Source organism: Aptenodytes patagonicus, chromosome 5 (genome assembly GCF_965638725.1).
Source record: "Aptenodytes patagonicus chromosome 5, bAptPat1.pri.cur, whole genome shotgun sequence".
Taxonomy (NCBI): Eukaryota; Metazoa; Chordata; class Aves; order Sphenisciformes; family Spheniscidae; genus Aptenodytes; species Aptenodytes patagonicus.
Window position 1 is genome coordinate 33,717,692 of NC_134953.1, and position 20,171 is coordinate 33,737,862.

A 20,171-nucleotide genomic window follows, 5' to 3' on the forward strand; every position below is an offset into this window, starting at 1 on the left:
TCACTATAACATGAAGTTTTCTGTTGAAATTCTGCATGCTTCCAATACAAACCCTAAAATACACCTCTCTACAACTACCTGAAAGGAGGTTGCAATGAGGTGGGTGTCAGTCTCTTCTCCCAAGTAACAATAGGACAAGAGGAAACAGCCTCAAGTTGCACCAGGGGAGGTTTAAATTGGATATTAAGAAAAAATTCTTCACCGAAAGGGTTGTCAAGCATTGGAACAGGCTGCCCAGGGAAGTGGCTGAGTCACCATCCCTGGAGGTATTGAAAAGACGTGTAGATGTGGTGCTTAGGGACATGGTTTAGTGGTGGACTTGGTAGTGTTAACGGTTGGACTTGATGATCTTAAACCTAAATGATTCTATGATTCTATGATTCTCTGAAGTTTTCTCCACCAAAAATGAAAGGTCAGAAGTATGGTTCCATTCAGAATTCACCTGAATCCATTATGCTCATCTGATGGTTATGGAAATAATCTGTTAGAGCAACATGGGAATAATTCTAATACTGGTATTCTAATGCTACCTGTTTTTTGGATAAATGAAAATATTCAGTCACAAAAATCTTCTACCTGTCATAACTATTCAATCTCTTGGGAAGTTTTAAAGGAAATAATGGTACAATAAAAGTTTCAGAATGAATTTTGCCTCCATCCAAAACTGAAACTGAAATCACATTTATACTACGCAATTTCTTAAAACTTGAGAGCTAATAAAAAATCTAAATACCTGAGATAAGCTAGGAACAGTGAAATCCATGAGACCCAAGCCATTACATGAATACATTTCTAGACCAACAAGAATTCTTGCCATAGGATTTTGTGCTTCATCATTATTCTAAGCAGAAATAAAAAATTCACATTAACAGATTTTTTTTTTTTTGCAAGTAAACATTATTAAGGACATTAATTGAGATTAAAAGGTAATAATAACTATGTTTGAAAATCTCAATTTGCATTAAGCAAGTCTTCCTCTCTTTATTGTGTCCTTAAAATGGGGGATTTTATGTATTTATTTATTTTTAATTAACAATGTGAACTCTGAACTACTACAGTTTCAACATTAAAAAAACAGAGCAACAATACAATGAATGTAAATTCCATATAATACTGAGGGATTCTAGTTTTACAGACATAATAAAATAAAAGGTAGGAATAAAATATTAATTTCCAACTTACTAGGTCCATATTGTATATATAAAGAGACCATATTAAATGTTGATATAAATATAGCTGATTTTTCTTAACATTTTTTAATGTAGCCATTTTATTATTTTAAATGTATGAATTCAAAACCAACTTTGTTATACAGTCATCATATGACAAAGATCACCATCATTATTCTTGGCAGCTAAAACCAGAAGGCAGAGTTAAGAAATGTAGACTCACTGCTACACCCAATGTGAAAAATTTGCTGTATTCCGTAAAGATTTATGGGAACTACAGCCAAAATGTATTTTCACATTGTATTCAAACATACAGAAGAAAATACACATTGATAATTTCAGTCATTATTAAATTATGAATTTAATTTTAATTTTCAAAGAAAAGTTTCAACATTATGCAGAATTTCAGAGAAATAATACCTCCTCCTCAGTCCCAAGTTTATATCCGATCTGCTGCTGATGTAACTGTTTTGCTTTCACCCATGTAGCAATGATCTGTTGTTGTGCAGCAATAGGTACTGTTTCATTAGTTATGGTTCCAGTTGTCACATTTAGGGCAAATTCACAAATCTAAACACCAAGAAGAAGAAAAAAACTGAAACACAGGAGAAATGTGGAAAGCTCTTTGTATGGAACATGCCATCCATTAGTTATTTTAAAATTATTGCGCATGCATCTCTAAGCCTAACAACATCTCCATTAAGTCAACTCATATAGCAAATAGAAGTTACAGTACTCAGCCCCAGCTGGAAAGGAGCTTCAGTGTGCATTTGGGGAGGACCTGTGGCGGCAGGAACTGTAAAAGATGGTAGCTTATTTTTTGCAAAAATTTCTACAATTTAACTTATATGAATTGTAATATATGACAGCAGACCAAAAAAGACTACAAAAAACTGAGGGCTTTGTACCTCTAAGGCAGCTTTGATATCAGGAAGTCCACTGGGATCTACTGAGAAAGACTGGACAACATTTGCTTTTTCATGTTTCTTTGCTGCAGCTTTTCTGCTTCTGTCTGTTGCTGCATCTTTTTTTTTCTTCTCAGCAAGTTTTGGCTTTGGAATCCAACAAAGAATTAAGCCCCGAGCCAAAGCATTACATAACATCAATAAAATCTCAGTACTTCTGTAGAAGAACACAAAAATCAGAAGTGCATACTGCAACAGATATAAGAGGAAAGTAATAAAAGTTTATTACTTTCAAGTAATAAACTTTACTTAAAAATCTAGATTTTTCTTAGAAAGCAAAATTATGGATGTCATGAAGAATTTTCCCATTGGAAAAGCAGTTAAAATGGTTAAACAAAAAAAACCCACAACCAACTTTCATAGTTTACACCATATTTTTTCAGCTCTTTCTATAATTGAAGCTTCTATTTCCTCACAGAAAAAAAAATCATATTTATGTCAAACACATTTAAAATATAATTTTTTATTAGTGAGCTGCTATGTATGAAAATAATAACTATTTCCTAAAAAATTAGCCTAAGCCTAACCCCTCAGATAAAACCATTTATTTATTACACTGTATTACTCTTCATGCCAATCAACTGCTGAGCTGGAATTACCTTTTTTTTTTTTTGAGAAAACACAAACTGAATTATGTCTAAGAGATTATTGCTGGTACATGCTAATATAAATATCAGAATTAATAAGCAGGTATTACCAGTCTTCATCTCTGCACAAACTGCACTTCAGTCTTTGTTCTCCAATACTGTTAAAAGAGCCTTCTTTGCTACTGGTCCTAACAGTTCACCTACTGCTAAGGTCACTGTCAATCATGTGCTAAAATGTCTAGGATTTTGTCCCACAGTCAGACTGACTTGAGCATCTCCTGTGTCACAGCCAATCATTCTCCCATTGCATTTACTACAGAACAGGATTTCTCTAAACCACTGTGGAATCTATGTTCCCATTTTCATGGTCTATAATGTGCACATTCCCTTTATTTTTTTTTTCTCTTTTCTCTTATATTTCAGAACCAGTAGTAACCACCTTACTCTGATTAGAAATATTTACAATGAACTATACTTACAATATAATTCAACTTCAGTGCAACTGACAGTAAGCAAACGCATTTCGAGCTGGCCTGCAAACTCACACACTAAGAAAATTTTCCTGATTCTTTCTGACTAGCTTAACAAAATGCTATTTCACATGCACATGTTGCTATTCCACAATGAAGAGAAACTAATATTGCTTAGTCTAAAGTTAATATGGCTTATAGTGAATAGTAACAAAGAACAAAGAGAAATGATTAAAAAGTCATTTTCACACCACAAAATTAAATTTATCTTCTGAACTACTCTGTATATACCAAAGTCCTTCCACTAATAAAAGCCAGCAATAAGAGTCTTTCACAACACGAAGTGATTTACAACGTTTGTAAAAATATTTTTTCTGTTTTAGAAAAAAAAGAGCACATTCATAACCAAACATCTAAGTTTACCCATTATGCCCAACTGTCTTGACGGCTCCAAGAAGAGTCTGCAGATATGCAATAATTTCCCTCTGTCTTCCTGAAGAGATAAGATGTCTATTGTAGTTTAAGATATACACCACAGCATTGTGAACAATCCAGGCTTCATTCAATTCTTCTCCTATTTCGGCTGCACGTTGGAAGTTTTCCATAGCGTACTGAGATAAGTAGTCTATCCATAAACTATAAAATTAGTATAAAGGAGCTGTTATTCCAAAACTTCAACACTAGAAGGACTTATATCGCAAGGTTAAATATGCAGTAGTACATCTCAATCAACAACAGTAAAATTTTTTTAATTACTCTTTAGTTACATTTATTAAGTCTTCATCCATTAACTTATATTTTACTTGGATGAGAAGATGACTCAGGAAAGGAATTAGTTTCAACATAAAATGAATAGTCTCTGACACTCAAATGCTATTAGCTTAAAAAATAGTGGCTTTAGTTCATGCTTCATCCACATGGTTTTTTACAATGCATGTGTGAATCCACACATCAGTGCTAGAAAACATTACATATCCGTGACAGGGCTCTACTTGAATACAGATGCAAGTAAGGCATTCAACTCAAGTGTTAAGGAGGAGTGTTCTTCACTTAACAACTGCATGTGTTCTTGCACTCAAGATATCTCCAGATGTTCTGAAATGCTAAATTAATTTTTAATAGAATAACATCTTTTTCATAGTCCATGCAATAACTTTCTTTCAATAACTTTATTTCTTTTTTTTTTCTTATCGAGATGTACCATTACTTAGAAAAAGCAATATTAAAAATACAGTCTTGAATGACCATACAGAATGGCCATGGTTAAGTCACAAAACCAAAAGCACAAACTGACACAGGGTATTACTATGTCAACAATGGTACAGGACAGAGTAGATCAAAGTGCTTTTTGCCTACAAGTTTTTAATCTAATTGGATACACTCAAAAACAGCTTAGCAGCAACTTCTGGAACAGAATCTTCATCTTTGTCCCTTGGTTCTGATCAGTTTATACTTTTTCCTGTTTTACTGAACATTTGCAAGCAGACAGTGTGAGAAACTTTACTTAATCTTCAGACTTAATGAACAGACTTAGGGACACAACTCTGACATCCTACTCTTTCAGGACATGACCACTGTCACAATAAGGCTAATATCAGTATGAATGTGAACAGAAGAGAGTTTAAACATCATCTTCAAAATTCTCCCTCCTCTCCTCCTTCGCAAGAAATAATCGCGTGAGACCAGAAAAAAAAATATACTTGCTATGTTCTACTCTCCCTTATTCATTTCAGTTGACTGAATGGAACAGACTGGTTTTGCAAACTGAAGTAATTCATTGTATGTATTCGGGTACTCAGACATCATTATAGTTATAGGAGCTATAAAGCCAGACAAAGAGTTTTTTGATTTGGGGAAATATATTTTTAAATACAGAATCTCATGGTCTAAATGTCAATATAACACAGATTTAATAGTTTTTAAGGTTGGGATAATAGCTTCTAGTTTCAGAGAAATAAATGTTAAATGAAAAATAAAAAGAATACTCCAGAATGAAAGCAAACTAAAGAAAAATTATTTCAAACGATTTTTTTTAGATTCTTTTCCTTTTCCCATTACCATGACTACCTAAAAATATGAAGCATCTAGTGACAATGAATTTTACTAAGAAGAAATAACTTTTGCAATTATCATCTGTGTGTGATAATAACAATCTGCTAGAGTTCCTAGGTCTTGTTATATATTAAAGAAAAGCACCTGTATGTTTTCCATTCTGGATCACTTTCAGGAAGACATGAAACATATCCTGGATGATACTGGCTTGTATCTTCTGGAGGTACAGCATGATCATTCAGTTCAATTCCCTGCAATCTTAATAAATGAACAGTTGCCTGGAAAGATACAGAGAAATAAATTTTCTACGCAGGTTATCATTGTGAAAACAGACTGTGACTTAGTATTAGTGTTGTTACCTCTTCAAAAATTAAAAAATACAAAATGCTTTCCAGATGTTGTACAGGTCTGTACAACTATATGAAATACAATGTAAAATACTTCATAACCTTCCAATTGTCTACAGCTAATTTTACTAAATAATTTCATTAAGAAAAAAATATATCTATTATATAAATATATATTTTTTAATCATGCTGGAACTTTAAGGATCCAGAAATGTGTCACACATCAAACATTTACAATAGAATCCCTTGTAAAAAAGTGTTATCACCACCTGCAGTGAAATTATTGCTATAGTTACTTTCACACGGTATTTTGATAAAGATGCTTCATGAAACTACTACTTCCTTTAGTTCCTGTGGAGATAGACAGGATTAATTAAACTCAAAATTCCAGTGCTTTAAGATTTATACATAAAATCATACATAAAACAAAACTAAATGAAACAAATATGAATGACAGCTGTGTAATTTATTTACCTCTGCATTAATGAATCTTATTTCTGCTAATATTCTCAGTAAATCTCTTTCAAAAGAGAAGGATTTAGCAGGTAGTAATGATTCTCCTGGTAAGCTGCCACCTTGATCATCATCCATCATAGTTGTACTAGCTTTCTTCTTCTGTGCTAAAAATAAATAAATAAATAAAACCATTATTATAACCAGGCAAATCAGAAAAAAACCCACCTTCATTTTAAAATTTAAAATTCCCTACACATTCTTAAATCTACAAGAAAGAGTTAACAAGTACAGACTTAAAATTATTTCACTCCCTTTTTTTTTTTCATCAGTACAATTTATTGCACTCAAACCCCATTCTTCTCAAGCAGTGCTGAGGTATTGGTTACCTGTGATTGTGCTGCATTTGTGCATAAACTTCAGTATTTGCAGCAAATAACTTGCTCCAGTCATAACATGCATACTGAAATTACATTAATATGAATATAACCCATAGCCTCTAGTTCAATTTTATTGCTTCAATGGAAGTGGAGCACTGGACATTATGTAGTGGCTAAAATCTCAGTGTTTAAATCATGGATGGGGTTGACTTTCTGGCAACATACACACCAATAAAGAGAAAAATAGCATTATTTATCTTTGGTTTAATAATGAAGAGAAAGGCCCAAGATTATTTTAATATAAATACAAAAGTAAGAGCATAAAAGCTGTCACAGTGGGTTCCGTCTACATTGTTGGCCAATGGTGGGTGTTTGAGGAAAGGCATAAAAAGTAGGATACACAAAGCTACTTTTTTTCCTGGCCTATCTTCACAGTTTTTCAGAATCTGCATCCAAGCAATCTCCTGAACCAGAGGTTCTGTTCGACCCATCAAGTTCAATACTCTTCGATAAATCTAACTTACTAGTCTTTGTCTAATTTTTTAAATCATATTCATTATTCCAAAATAACCTTTTAATTTCTGTTAAAAAGTAATGTTTTTATTTTCTTAAAACCTACAGTCTGATAATTTGACTGGATTGCTCCTGGTTCCTAGACCTATCACACGTATTTACTTTCTCCAGACTAGCCATGTTTCATCTTTCATCTCTTTTCCAAACTAAAGGGAAAAAGAAGTACTTACCAGAAACTCAGGACAACCATGCACCAAAAGCATCATTAATAGGAACTGGTATGTTCTTCTTCTGTAACTCTAGAACGTCTTCAACTATTTGCCTTTATTCAGGCCTGAGAACCCAGCAAGCCTCTGTAGAGGGTCTTCACACCACAACAATTATCTTTGCCCTATCCTCAATATATATAAAGACAACCTTTCATTCTTCTCACCCACTAATCCTAGAATTAGTAATAGTAAAGAAAAATTAAGTTGTATATGAAAATGAACGGTGCCAGCAGTTCCCAGAGAACTCCAGCCAATCATAAATTTCTCTTCCTGCCTTGAGTATCTACAAGCTTATTCACATTTCATTTAACTACAAGTAGTATTCCCACAGTTGGAAACTGCCCGGAATAGACTACTTCAACTGCTCCACCAAATGCAGCATTGTTTCCTTTGCATTTACAGAAACATGCAGCACTCAATGAAAGTATGAATGGGTTTCCAGGAGGCCACTCTACAGTTCTTGAGAATGGAGACCTTCAGCAAGGTCACAGTTATTGTTTGATTTCTGAAGCAGGTCTACCTCTGAAAGCATTGTCCAACTTCAGCAACCTCGTAACAAACTTTGATTGAACCATTTGAAACACTTCTGAACGGAGATGTCTTGGTCTCCTGCCTACCCAGGAAACGTGTTTAGACTGACACAGATAGAATTTTAAAGCCCTGTAAACATTCAGAGCATGAGAAAGACACCTTTACCCTGGAGATGCAAAACTTATGAAAGAAAAAAAGAACATACCAGTTCCTATTAATGATGCTTTTGGTGCATGGCTGCCCTGAGTTTCTGGTAAGTGCTTCTTTTTCCCTTTAGTTTGGAAAAGAGATGAAAGATGAAACATGGCTAGTCTAGAGATGCAAAACTTGTGAAAGAAAACAGGTAAATTAATGCCCTATTTTAAGTGGATCTTGGAAACAATCTAGAGAAAAAATGTGGAATAGGCTCAATTAACATTGGCTAGAGAAAAAAACTAGCCAACAGGGTGTATACTAGAATTTCATCTATTCTTAAATGTGAGTTTTACGAACTCCCAGGCAAAAAAAAACTTTAACAGAGATACGTAAAAGTCAGCAAGCAGCTAGTGGTTTGAAAGTGCTCTTTCCCGGAGTTAAGAACTCTTTTAACGTGTGTGGTAGGTTCTCAGCAGACCCTCAAGGAACAAGGCACAAACCATGTTGGATACCTCAGAGGAACCACTAGTAAGGGCATAAAGGGTAAAAAATGTTACCACATGAGCCTCATACAAAGTGACTGATAATCCATTTTTCTTCAGCTTCCTCAGGTAATTAAGTATGACAGAGATGGATAATACAGACCTAGATGACCATTAGGGAATGAACCTATTTTCTTAGATCGGTAGATACATCTCATGTAAGTACTTTTCTTTAGCACTGGTGAAACACTTCTGAAGGCAAAGTATGGTTTCAACAGAAAAATGTATTGACTGATTTCTAGATTCGGAGGTAGAAAGAATATTCCATGTATGCCAAGACACAGTGACAGACAAGAGTCTCAGGGAACTCTGGGAACAGGAGGGAAGAAAATAATAATATTGGCTGACTCCTTCAAGTAACTCTAATAAATGAGGAAAAAGTTCCTCTTACAACATTCAAAAGAATTTGTTCACTTACTTTTTTTAGGTTTTGTTACCCTCCTAAACAAAGTTTCATCATACAAGAGACAAAATCTGCATGCTGCACGGCAGACATCCCATACTTCTTGTTTACGTGCAACTTTTGCCAAATCTGCCCAAAGTATAATTCTACCAAAGAAAAAGCATACATAAAATTAATTTATAAGCAGGATTATCTTCCACACTTCAGGATCGACAAAAAAAATCATGTAAATGATGGCCATCATAAATAAAATTTTAAATCTAATAAAAATTAATAAAGGAGACTTCTTATCAGTAGCAAAGATAACACTATTTATTAATTGAAAAAAAAAATCCCCTCAGCATATCAAGAGGGAACAAAATTCTTGTTTTGGATAGTAACTATACTGAAATTTCAAAATGTGTGTGACACCCCTAATTATCTATCTTATAAAATAAACTAAACTAAATATTTCAGAACTGATGTTGAGAATTTCAAAATAAGTCTTGAAAACAAGTTTGGATTTAGAATTTTTTAGAAAACAATTTAGTTTAAACTTCATCACAGGAATTTTTAGTGCAGCAAAAAAAAAGGAAACAACTCCTTTTAAATAAAGAATGATAAAATGATATACAAATAGTCAAAACAAAACCTGTGATTTTCCTACAGATTAATCTTTCTGACTCTCAGAATGGACTACTTCACTTCTTTATGAAAAAAGTTGTAGCATGCGATGTGGTAGAAGGACCTAATAAGACACTTCAGCAGTTTCAATTGTACATCGTGCTTGAGTGTATCCACTCGTTCTTCTGTGTGTTCAGTTCATATCAATAGAATAGGTGAGTTCATGTGTGTATGTGAAAGAGCGGATTAGAAACAGCGGAAGAATACAATTATGCATAGCATGTGAATGTAATGGAACTTTTCAGACATAAAGTTAAACACATGTTTAAATGCTCTGCCAGGTCTGACTGAAGTATTCAGCATCTTACAAGGTATCATCAAGTAACTTAACAGCTGCAAGAAGCAACTTTCCCATTAGAGAGACCTCTACACAAGACGAAAGAGATGCTTCTTGTCTACAGTAATTACCTCTCTCTGTCATTTTCATTTCTTAAGTGTTTCAAATGTTCATCAACTTTCTCCACACTTTTAATATGATGTTGTGCTTTTGCACGGAGGTAGCTTATTTGACTCCTACTTTTACCTGAGGAAACTTAGCAAAGAAAAAGGAATTTAAGGCAATTTTTAAGTGTTAGAGATGAAAAAATCCACATGAAGGGTATGCAGTTTGATTCATAACTACTTCCTGAAACACTTGAAATCCAGCCCTTTTTTCAGTCCTTCAAGCTTTCCCAAAACCAACCAACCATCATGAAAAAAACCACACCCCACCAGCATCTATTCTGTTTTTCCTATGTCGTCAGATATAGTTGTCCCATACAAAAACTGATTTATGCTTGTTTGGCCCCCAAATATCTCAAGTACACCTCTTTTCTGACAGGACATGCATTGCTCTAATTAGCCTCAGTTCAGAGTAAACGGATGAAGTAATACGTAAAGTTCACATTCATGCCGAATTTTAAGAACACTTATCAAACACATTTTCAATCAATATTGAAGTTTGCTGTTTTGTTTTAATTTGAGAATACTGACTTTTGTTTTACTTAGTCAACAAGATATTGGGCAAAAATATTAAACAAAGAAATAACCAACACAGAAAAATGATGCAAGGGAGGAATAAGCTGGCCCCCTGAGGTAGAAAATTACTCCAGTCGTACTGATACATCAAAAAGAGATTATTTTTGCAGTGTAATGACATAGACGAGATGCTTTGCATCAGAATACAAGTAACTTGATGTGACTGGGAAATCCAATGAGTTTGTACATCACTAAGTGATGGTCCCTACCATAATGCAGACTGAGTAAGTTTTAATTTGATCCTCAAAAAATTTGCCAAATAATAGCAGCAAATACATATAAACTATTTTGGGCTTTAAAATATATATATAAGCAGGTTCACCTACATTCACTTACAATGAAAAGAGTAGGCATAGTGTCTTACCATTCTTGTTAAAAATATTTTGCAATGCATTATCCAACATATGATAAGGTTGTGTTACCTAACTATACACATAGATCAACTGACAGAAATTGTTCAGTATAATACCCAATATTGTATGTAATCAACACAGAATATTATGGGGTGAAACTTCTGAAAATACCACTTAAAACTGACCTTGGGCAAGAACATTCAGGACTTGCAAACAGTGAAAATAAAATTACAGCACAACTTACAGAACACTACAGCACAGCAATAAGATTCAGATGAATTCAGAGAGGAAAACATTAACATTTCCTCTTCCAGTATCACAATATAAATCTTAGATCCCTAATGAAATCGGTAGGAGCTTTGCCACAGAATTCAGCAGAACTGTCACTTCACCTGTACTGCAGTATTCTCTACATGTTGCCACTAGATGTTATGTCCAACCTTTAAGACTGTGCAAAGCAAAGTCAAGTATAGTAACTTTCAGTCACACATACGTACATTACCTTTAGTTTCATTTTCACTGTCAAGGACTATTTGAAATGAATCAGGAGCTAGTGCAAGACCTGCATTTACCAGAAGAGACCTCTTTTTCCTCACATTATCCTTCTGCTTTCCCCTTTTAGCCTACGTAAAGAAAAGAACTAATTGTTGTAAGGTTCATTTTTATTATATTCCTATTTATATATCTTATTTACTAAACATAGCAGAATGCAGATCATAGAACTTGGTACTACCAAAAAAAACCCTACAGGAATTATGTATCTTCATCTATCTTACACATCATTCTGCAGTATTATTGTTGTTGAAAGTGACTGTAGAACTTTGGTTGATCTTGACATGAATACATCAAAGATAACTGAAAACAAAGTACTGTTCATGCTCCTCATGGATCTTTACAGTATATTCCTCAGTGCATAACCTGTCATTATGTCATACTTTCTTAAATAAAGAACAGTATTTATTTAGAAACCAACAGTAACATATCCGTTGTGCAGTAACTAGGAATTGCTACAAAATATAAAAAATTCCTAGTCCACTCAGAATTAGCCAAAGTCAGAGGAGCTGTAAGTGCTTTTTTTAAAATAACATTTAAATGAGTAAGCTTGCATGGAAAAACATTAAAACTAGACAAAAAAATCTTTACTTTTCTTTGTCTTAACAATAGACATATCAACTCACCAGCAGTTTTCCAGTACCGATTTTAGGTTCAGTGAACACATCTTAATTTCTGTGAATGTCCCAAAATGGTGTATAGCTGAAATTTCTTTTAGCCAACTAACAATCAGTTGCCAATATGATTTTTGTTCAGGTGCTGAGGCACCACAACAGAATTAGATGCAGTAACTCTTAACAATGACTACACTGTGACTTTAGATCATATTATTTAGCATCATTTGTAAGTATGACATAATACTGATTTATCTCAAAGTCAGCTAGGATGTTTAGCCATTTGGCCACTGCTCCTCTCATTAATTAAAACACTGTTCCATGCAATGAAATCTTAATTGTTGACAATTATAAATAGGCTTCTTTTTTGCTGATATTTTTGCTAATGAGTAACTTCCCGTCTCCCCTCCAAGAAACAAGCTTTGAACATAACTGGAAAAAATTCTCTATCGCAATCTTCAGAGTGTGAAGCAGCATGACCCCATAGAGAGAATTCAAGAGAGTTTTTCAAGGCATCCAACCAACGCCAATTTGCTGAAAGCAAGCTGATGCTGGCTCTACTAATATGCAGTTCTACTAAACAGCTGGCTTTCCTCTGCCAGAATTTAATAAGCAAACCTATTTCAGCTACTGACCTTATTCTTCATCATTACCTGTTCAATCATCATTACTGCCCGATCCTCTAGGCGCTCAGGTGACTTATACAGCATAGTGCACAAACGAAGACGGTTAAAAGTCAATCTTAGATGTTCTTGATACTGCCCACTGTTGTTTAGATGTATAGCTTTTTGCAAATGTTCCACAGCAGCCTCTATTCTATCCCCATCTTCTTCAATACGAGCTATTTCCATATGAACTTGGCAACGCAACAAAACCAACATGCTAAGGAATATGAATTTAAATGTAAACTGTTAAAATGAGGCAAACTAAAATTCTTAGACCCTAAAAATTACCCGAAAGTGAAACTCAATAATTAAAAGTGACTCCAGTATGAAAATAGATATTCCCTTTTTAACTTGTCTCTTTCATTTTCACTATCATGCCTTTTTAATAAAATAACTTAAAATTTAACTGCATTTTACTTCCATTAACCCTGCATGAGAAAACACAGCCATGAGGAAGCAACACATCTTGTAGACTAACTGATCTTTGTGTATTAGCAGAACTCTTCTTCAGTACCACACTGAACTTACCACTTAGGTATCCAAATCAAGTGAACAGATTTTCAAAAGTATTTATTAACTCCCAGAGAAAGTACGGTGTACTGGATAATGGCCCCTTTTGGTAACAGTTCACTCTCTGTTTGTAACATTTAAGTAGAAGCTAATACTTCTAAAACTCTAGCCCTGATTGTACTTGCTCACCACTTTTAAAGATTTGGTTCACCATAGGCGTACACACTCACTGTAGGCAGTGTCTTTGCCCCAGTGTTGCTGAAACCACATTATGAAGTCAGTATGTTTTCAGTGAAGACTGCCATGTTCTCCAGTCTCAGGCACACTACGCTCCCTATCCATCACCTGCCTCAGGAAGCTGTTCATGACAGCTGTGAGCTCTACATGCTACTTTAGATTATTTCCAGGAAGAAAAACAAAATATCAGATAAATGAAAGCAATGTTATGAAACATAGAACAGAAGGAAGGTTTTCAAGGCTATCAAATGTCATGCCAAAGAACTAATGTATGTCCACATTAGAGCTAACCTGACTGAGCAAGTATCACCCTTTTACTGCTGACCAAAGTAGTTACAATTAATGCTACAATCAAAACAAAAATGAAGACAGGCAAATTAATAGGGACAAGTGACTTCAGTCAATCTCTAGTGACAGTACCACCTCAGAGCTGATGTTGAGTCTACTGGATTGTTAGGAATACACGGATAACAAAAGCCAAAACCCTAACCCCCAAAAAACCCTAACCTGCAAGCTTTTAGAGAAAAATTGTCATTACTGACGTAGTATAAATATCAAAGTCACATATGCTGATATTGCACTCTTTATATGGAAAGCATAAGAAATGCTTGAATAACAGTATAGTAATACAACACAGTGTTTTTATACATGGGTATATCTGCTTCTTCAGGCTTCTGTTTCCTCTTTATGCAACTAAAAAATTACATTTTAAAAACACTGAAAAGATACTCCTCACCTTCCTCTGTAATACTTTTATCAGAAACCACCTACCATTCTGCTCAAATGACAGATTATGTCGATTGTAATTAGCTCTACTACAAAAGTTATGATCTTTGTTCTTATTAGTCTGATATGTATAGGTCCAAACTTAACTAAGTACCACATACTAAGGTTTACTTGTTCCACGCAAATTAACGAAAAAGGTGAAGCTATTTAGGTGCTTAAGGTTAAGTACAGCATTAACAGCAAACAGAAGGATGTATCTACAATTTCTTAATACAGTAGGTTTTTCAATTAAAAAGAAGTATCACCAAAGATACAAAAATAGTATCTTGCAAGAAGTGTCTTATTTGATAAGTAATACAGAAGCCATGATGTTTTTTAAAAGTAATTTTTTAATTGTATGTTTTTAACCAACAAAAGTGATGTTAATACAAGCCTCTAAACCACATTCCAACACACTTACTCGTACTGCAGCTTTGGAATTTTCTCACATAATTTTGATTAACTATAGTATCTTTCAGTTCCTGGCAAATTTCAATATTTGCTATAGGCCATTAAACAGTGTGAGATTTTGCCTGAAAGGAACCTATATTTAAATGATTAATGAGGAAATGTACACAATAGGTAGACGTTAATTTATTACAAGCTAGTGGAAAATTTTCAAAGACACTTGACATCATAGAGCTTGAGCTTTTAAATGAGTTTGATGCTCGGTCATTAGACCTTTCAAAGTAACAAATAAAAAAGTACACAGCATAGAAAGTTACCTGTCAATCTCTTCAAGGACATTAGCAACTGATATCAACGGCTTTCGCACATGTTGATGCAAATTGTGTTGTAGTAGTGGTAAGCACAGATTCCACTGGGTTGTACAAACAACCTGAATCACATCAGGATCTCCCAATTGAACTGCATGTTTTAAGGTTAACTCAAGATTTTTTATCAATTCCAGCTGAGCCTACACAAATGAAAAATTAATTGGCATATATTGCATTTAATGGATACAACTTCTTACATGTTCCTCCAAATTTTAATCTTAGGGCTGTTTCCAACAAAAAGCAGTCCCTCAGCCAGCAGACTTCAGAAACTTTGTGGGTTTTTTAGTAATTTTAAAAAAATCATTTAATAAAAACTTTTTTTTTTAAATAGGCATTGACAACTAAGGAGTATTTCTTTCAGGTACTCCATGCTGCTACTACATATTTCAGGCAGAAGTCTGTCAGCTATTTCCCTTTCTTATTATAAACAGAAATTGATAATTGTGAAATATTTGTGAATTCAGAAGGCTTAGCTTCTTTTTTTTTTTATACTAAGCTACAAATGCAGTGTAGGAGAGGAAAAAAAGAAATATTATGAATGGGATTTGCCGTTAAATTAAATCTTGGTTCCTATCAATTAAACTTGGTTCCTATTAAATCTAAAAGCAAATCCTTACCTACAGTAACAGACACTTGCTAATTATTAGGTTCTTTTTAGAGGTTATGCGATTTAAAAAAAAGAAAAAAGAAAAAAATCAAACAAAAAAACTCTCCAACTGCATACACTGTGGTAGGAATATTTAGAAATACCTAAATGTCTAAATATCCTATTTTTTATTTAAGTAGTATTAGCAGTGTTTCATATTATGAGGAATTAACGAAATTTTTTTTTCAAAAGGTGAATGGAATTTCAGAACCCCAAAATGAGAATGGGCATAGATAGGAGTAAGTTTATGCACTAACACTATTGATTTCCATGAAGCATATTCATACTTCCCATTTTAGGAACTTTAGGTGCCTCTAATAGCTATTCTAAATTGCCCATTGTAGGCATCTATCTAATCCCACTGACAATATTGACAATTTAGGCTTCTACTTTTGATGGTCTGAATTTTAAGTGAGTCAACTGACTATAGAAATCTACGAAAATCCTCCTCAGTGTGACAATTTATCAGGAATAATCTGCATTTCTCTGACTTAAGAATTTGTATAAGATCACCCATAACATGCAATAATAGTTGGGTTGGACTCGATGATCCTTATGGGTCCCTTCCAACTCGAGATATTCTATGAAAACACCTCCCATAAATGTAAAATATGAAAACAAGAGTGTTGCCTTTGTATGCCTCAATGCTACCATCTTTACTCTTGGAAGGTAATATATTATGAAACTTTATAGTCAGACAGAAGACTTAAGGAAGAAATATACAACTGTTGTTTATTTTTCCCTGTTTTCTTCTTGGCAGCCCAATTAGAAAGAATATAAAGTTTAAAAGAATTTCTGATCAGTATAATGTAATTAAGATACACAAGTCCAATGCAATTTTCCGTATTTAACAAATTAAAACTTTTACTTTTCTCTCAAAATTAATGTTAAAGAACATACCTCAACAATTCCTTTGGTGTAAGTCACAATTTTAGTGCCAATTTTTTTAATTTCATATTCACATTCCAGGCATTCTATTTCAATAAGCTTCCCTTGCTCCTATGAAATATTAATATACAAAATGCTAATTTTAATAATTAAAAAGGAACACAATGAAGATTAAACCCATGCAATTACACTAATACAGCACTGTACTTTCTTACTGAAAATCCCACTGTACTAGCTAATTAACTGAAACAATAAAAAGGGAGTAGAATTTGTTGTTTGAACAGCAGTCACTTCTTACTAAGCCAAAGATGCAAAATAACTTTACCAGGATTTTTAAAGTTGTTCATTGCCAGACATTGCAATAAGAAAACCAGTGTACATTTAATTTTTCCTATATTGTAATTTGATTTCAGTTCTAGTAGATTCTTGCTCACTAACGTTATTAAAAATGTACATGCTTGGAATAAAGGAGAGCTAGTCAAGACAGAAAGGATTCATCTTGATGGGTAGTGCAACTTTTAAGTGAAGAAAGAGGTTAGATTTTTAACACCTCAGGAAAGATCTGGCTATTAAATCATACAAATTATATGTATGGATCATCTAAGATATTTTGTATTTGGTTTCATATGGTGCAGTAGGAAAATCCAGACAGCATCTCCATTCATCATTCATTATGAACTATTACCAAATCACGCAGCATGACCTTTGTTAATTTAACATCCCCATGACCGGAAAACAGATGAAATCTTGAAAAACTTAGATCAATGCAGAACTGCCACTATCATGTAATGACAAATACATAAAGAGATGGAATTCATGTTATGGCTGAGAAATCTGTCAGTATTTGGCAAAAGCCAAGGAACTGGAACTTGATATATATTTATCTCGCTCTACCACGAAGAGGTCACTGTCAAAACAATGCCGGGCAATCTGAAGATGGTCACTTAAACGCCCACTAACTCTAAGGGAGAAGAGAAGGTTAAGATAGAAGCAAGGCTTCTCTACTGCTGCTGCAGAAGGGATACTTGCTATTACTGTCTATACAAATACTCGAACTAAATCCTTGTGAATCTTTGATCTAGGGGATTTAAACACATCTTCCAGTGGAATGCTATGGAATTGTGTATGATTTTAGACTTGTGGGAAATTTTCAGAAAAAATGGGCCTGAAGCAGACACCTGGAATAAAAAAAATTCAGTGAGGATAAGTAAAATTTATATTACAAGTAACTCAAAGTAGGATCATTATAATAGAAATTTGGAAATACATTTTGAAATTTGTTTGGCAGTATTTGCCACATATTTCCTGAAAGGCACATTTCAGATAACTAAAAACTTACTCATGGGGATCACAACACAACCAGGCACTTTTTCATACATTTTTGTATCTGAAAAAGATACTGATTTTCTGAATACAGTGATGAACAGTTCTGTTTCTCAATAGGTGTACTTGTTTTCAATGTTTTGGATTTGTGCTGGAAACAGCGTTGATAACACAGGGATGTTTTAGTTACTGCTGAGCAATGCTTAACACAGCATCAAGGCCTTTTCTCTTACTCATACCACCCCGCCAGCAAGTAGGCTGGGGGTGCACAAGGAGTTGGGAAGGGACACAGCTGGGACAGCTGACCCCAACTGACCAAAGGGATATTCCACGCCATATGGCATCAATTTCAGCAATAAAACTAGGGGTGAAGGTTGGAGGGCGGGGGGGGTGGCACTGCTCGGGGACTGGTTGGGCATTGGTTGGTTGGTAGTGAGCAATTGTTTTCATTTGCATCACTTATCTTTTCTTGGGTTTTATTTTTCTCTGGTTTTTTTTTCTCCTCTTTTCCTTACAATTTATTATTATTATTTTCTTATTTTTAATTATTAAAACTGTTTTTATCTCAACCCACGAGTTTTCTCACTCTTACCCTTCCGACACTCTCCCCGTCCCACTGGAGGGGGGTAGTGAGTGAGCAGCTGTGTGGTGCTTAGTTGCCGGCTGGGGTTAAACCACGACAAGGGGGAAGGAACAGAAAAAACAAATCTCAGAGCCAGCTGGACATAAGAATCAAAAAGGACACATACGTTGAAAGACCAGTTATTAGGGAGACCACACAAAATTTTAATCTAAGAATACCCCTACAGTAACATAATAAAAATACTACAGAAGAGTAAAAAATTATTAAATGTTAGCAAATAACAAATCAAATAATAGTTTGCTGGAAAATGAATCATTCTCACTAAAGGAAACTGAGAAATTTGTAGGAACAAACACTATCAGAAAGGATCCACACAAAGGAAAGGACTAGGGAGTGCAGTTTGTGGCACAACCTCTCTGGATTTCTCACTCCAATGACAGAACTATACTGCTGAAGTCCTACTTTCCAGAAAAGTTAACAACTTTGGGGCTTTTTTTTTGGCAAGCTTTCTTGAACTCCTTCTGTCAGTCCCCTAATCACGCTCCAGACAAATGTTCTGTTTTCTCCTCATCAAAAGTAGAATTCATATGCTGTTCTGCAAGGTTGATATTGTACTCATGAAGACTAAAGTGAATGTATGTAACATTAACTGCTTTTAGAGCCTACATCTTGGTGACCAATTACAATCTCAATGGGTAAACTGATTAAATCTTCGAAATCTGCAGGCAGCATTTAACTTCCAATCAAACTGTTCCACAGATAACATTTAAAAAACATAGGCAAAAATTTACAGTTAACATTTATTTGCCAAAACTAACTGCACTGCTAATTACCCTATTCTACCTATACCCTACCTTCTGACCTTACATCTTCTCTCTCATTTAGGAATAGACCACTTATGCAAGTAATTATTTAGATTAATGAATATATAAACAACACAGAGATGGACAGAAGATCCCAGAACCATCAGTATTATTTTTAAAGCATAATCACAATGGGGGGTGTGTGGGGGTGTGTTTGTAAAAAAAAAACCAAACCAACCATAATTAATACTTACAGTAATCCCAGCTCTCTTCAAATCAAGTATACAATCATATGCGAGCTTAATGCAGTTTACTTTCATAGAAAAACGAGCTAATTCCAGAATCAAAGGAATCCTTCAAAAATAGAAAAATGTCATTTCAGAGAATCTGGTATTGCTCTTTTATGGAATTAGAAAAACACTATATAAAAGTAACTTTGTGCAATATATCTGAAAACCTTGAAGTCATCTGAATATTAGAGGATGTGATTATACTAGTAATGCTCACAGTTAACAAGGAAAAAGGAAAAAGATTATAGTTGGCTACATGAAAAATACAAAAGTTCATCTGTTTATGGAAAATAATTACCATACTTCTACTGTAGTCTTGCACAAACTGTTCCTGAAGAACATCAAAAATACAGAATGAAATGTATGCAGCACAAAGATGGTGAAATAGCAAACAAAGATTGCAGGTAATTCTGTAAATGCAATGCAGTCAACTGGCACACAACTTACACTGACCGATGGATTTGACTGTTTTATTCAGGAACTAAGAACACAGAACACACACAGTAGGAGACGGTGTTCTAAATGTTTGGATCTCCGTAAATAACCGAATGAGCACAGTGTACTGTCTGGGATAGGAGAAGTAATGAGATACCTGGATATCATCAAAGAACATTGACCTTAACAAGTAAAAATGTAATATTACTTCCATAGGTAACAGCTGTGATGTAAC

General features: G+C 34.3%; 1 protein-coding gene across 1 annotated transcript in view; it reads right to left on the bottom strand.

The window, feature by feature from the left end:
• The window catches only part of CFAP46 (cilia and flagella associated protein 46), a gene marked incomplete at its 5' end in the record, with an annotated part of 91,877 nt that overhangs the window by 54,791 nt on the left and 16,915 nt on the right, over positions 1 to 20,171 (bottom strand). Inside the window, 13 exons of the mRNA XM_076338020.1 lie at positions 734 to 841; positions 1,590 to 1,739; positions 2,078 to 2,291; positions 3,615 to 3,827; positions 5,388 to 5,521; positions 6,065 to 6,210; positions 8,832 to 8,962; positions 9,888 to 10,011; positions 11,352 to 11,472; positions 12,669 to 12,897; positions 14,918 to 15,108; positions 16,515 to 16,613; positions 19,466 to 19,565. Of these exons, the coding sequence (XP_076194135.1) occupies positions 734 to 841; positions 1,590 to 1,739; positions 2,078 to 2,291; positions 3,615 to 3,827; positions 5,388 to 5,521; positions 6,065 to 6,210; positions 8,832 to 8,962; positions 9,888 to 10,011; positions 11,352 to 11,472; positions 12,669 to 12,897; positions 14,918 to 15,108; positions 16,515 to 16,613; positions 19,466 to 19,565 (1,960 nt within the window). The remainder of the gene's footprint in view (positions 1 to 733; positions 842 to 1,589; positions 1,740 to 2,077; positions 2,292 to 3,614; positions 3,828 to 5,387; positions 5,522 to 6,064; positions 6,211 to 8,831; positions 8,963 to 9,887; positions 10,012 to 11,351; positions 11,473 to 12,668; positions 12,898 to 14,917; positions 15,109 to 16,514; positions 16,614 to 19,465; positions 19,566 to 20,171) is intronic.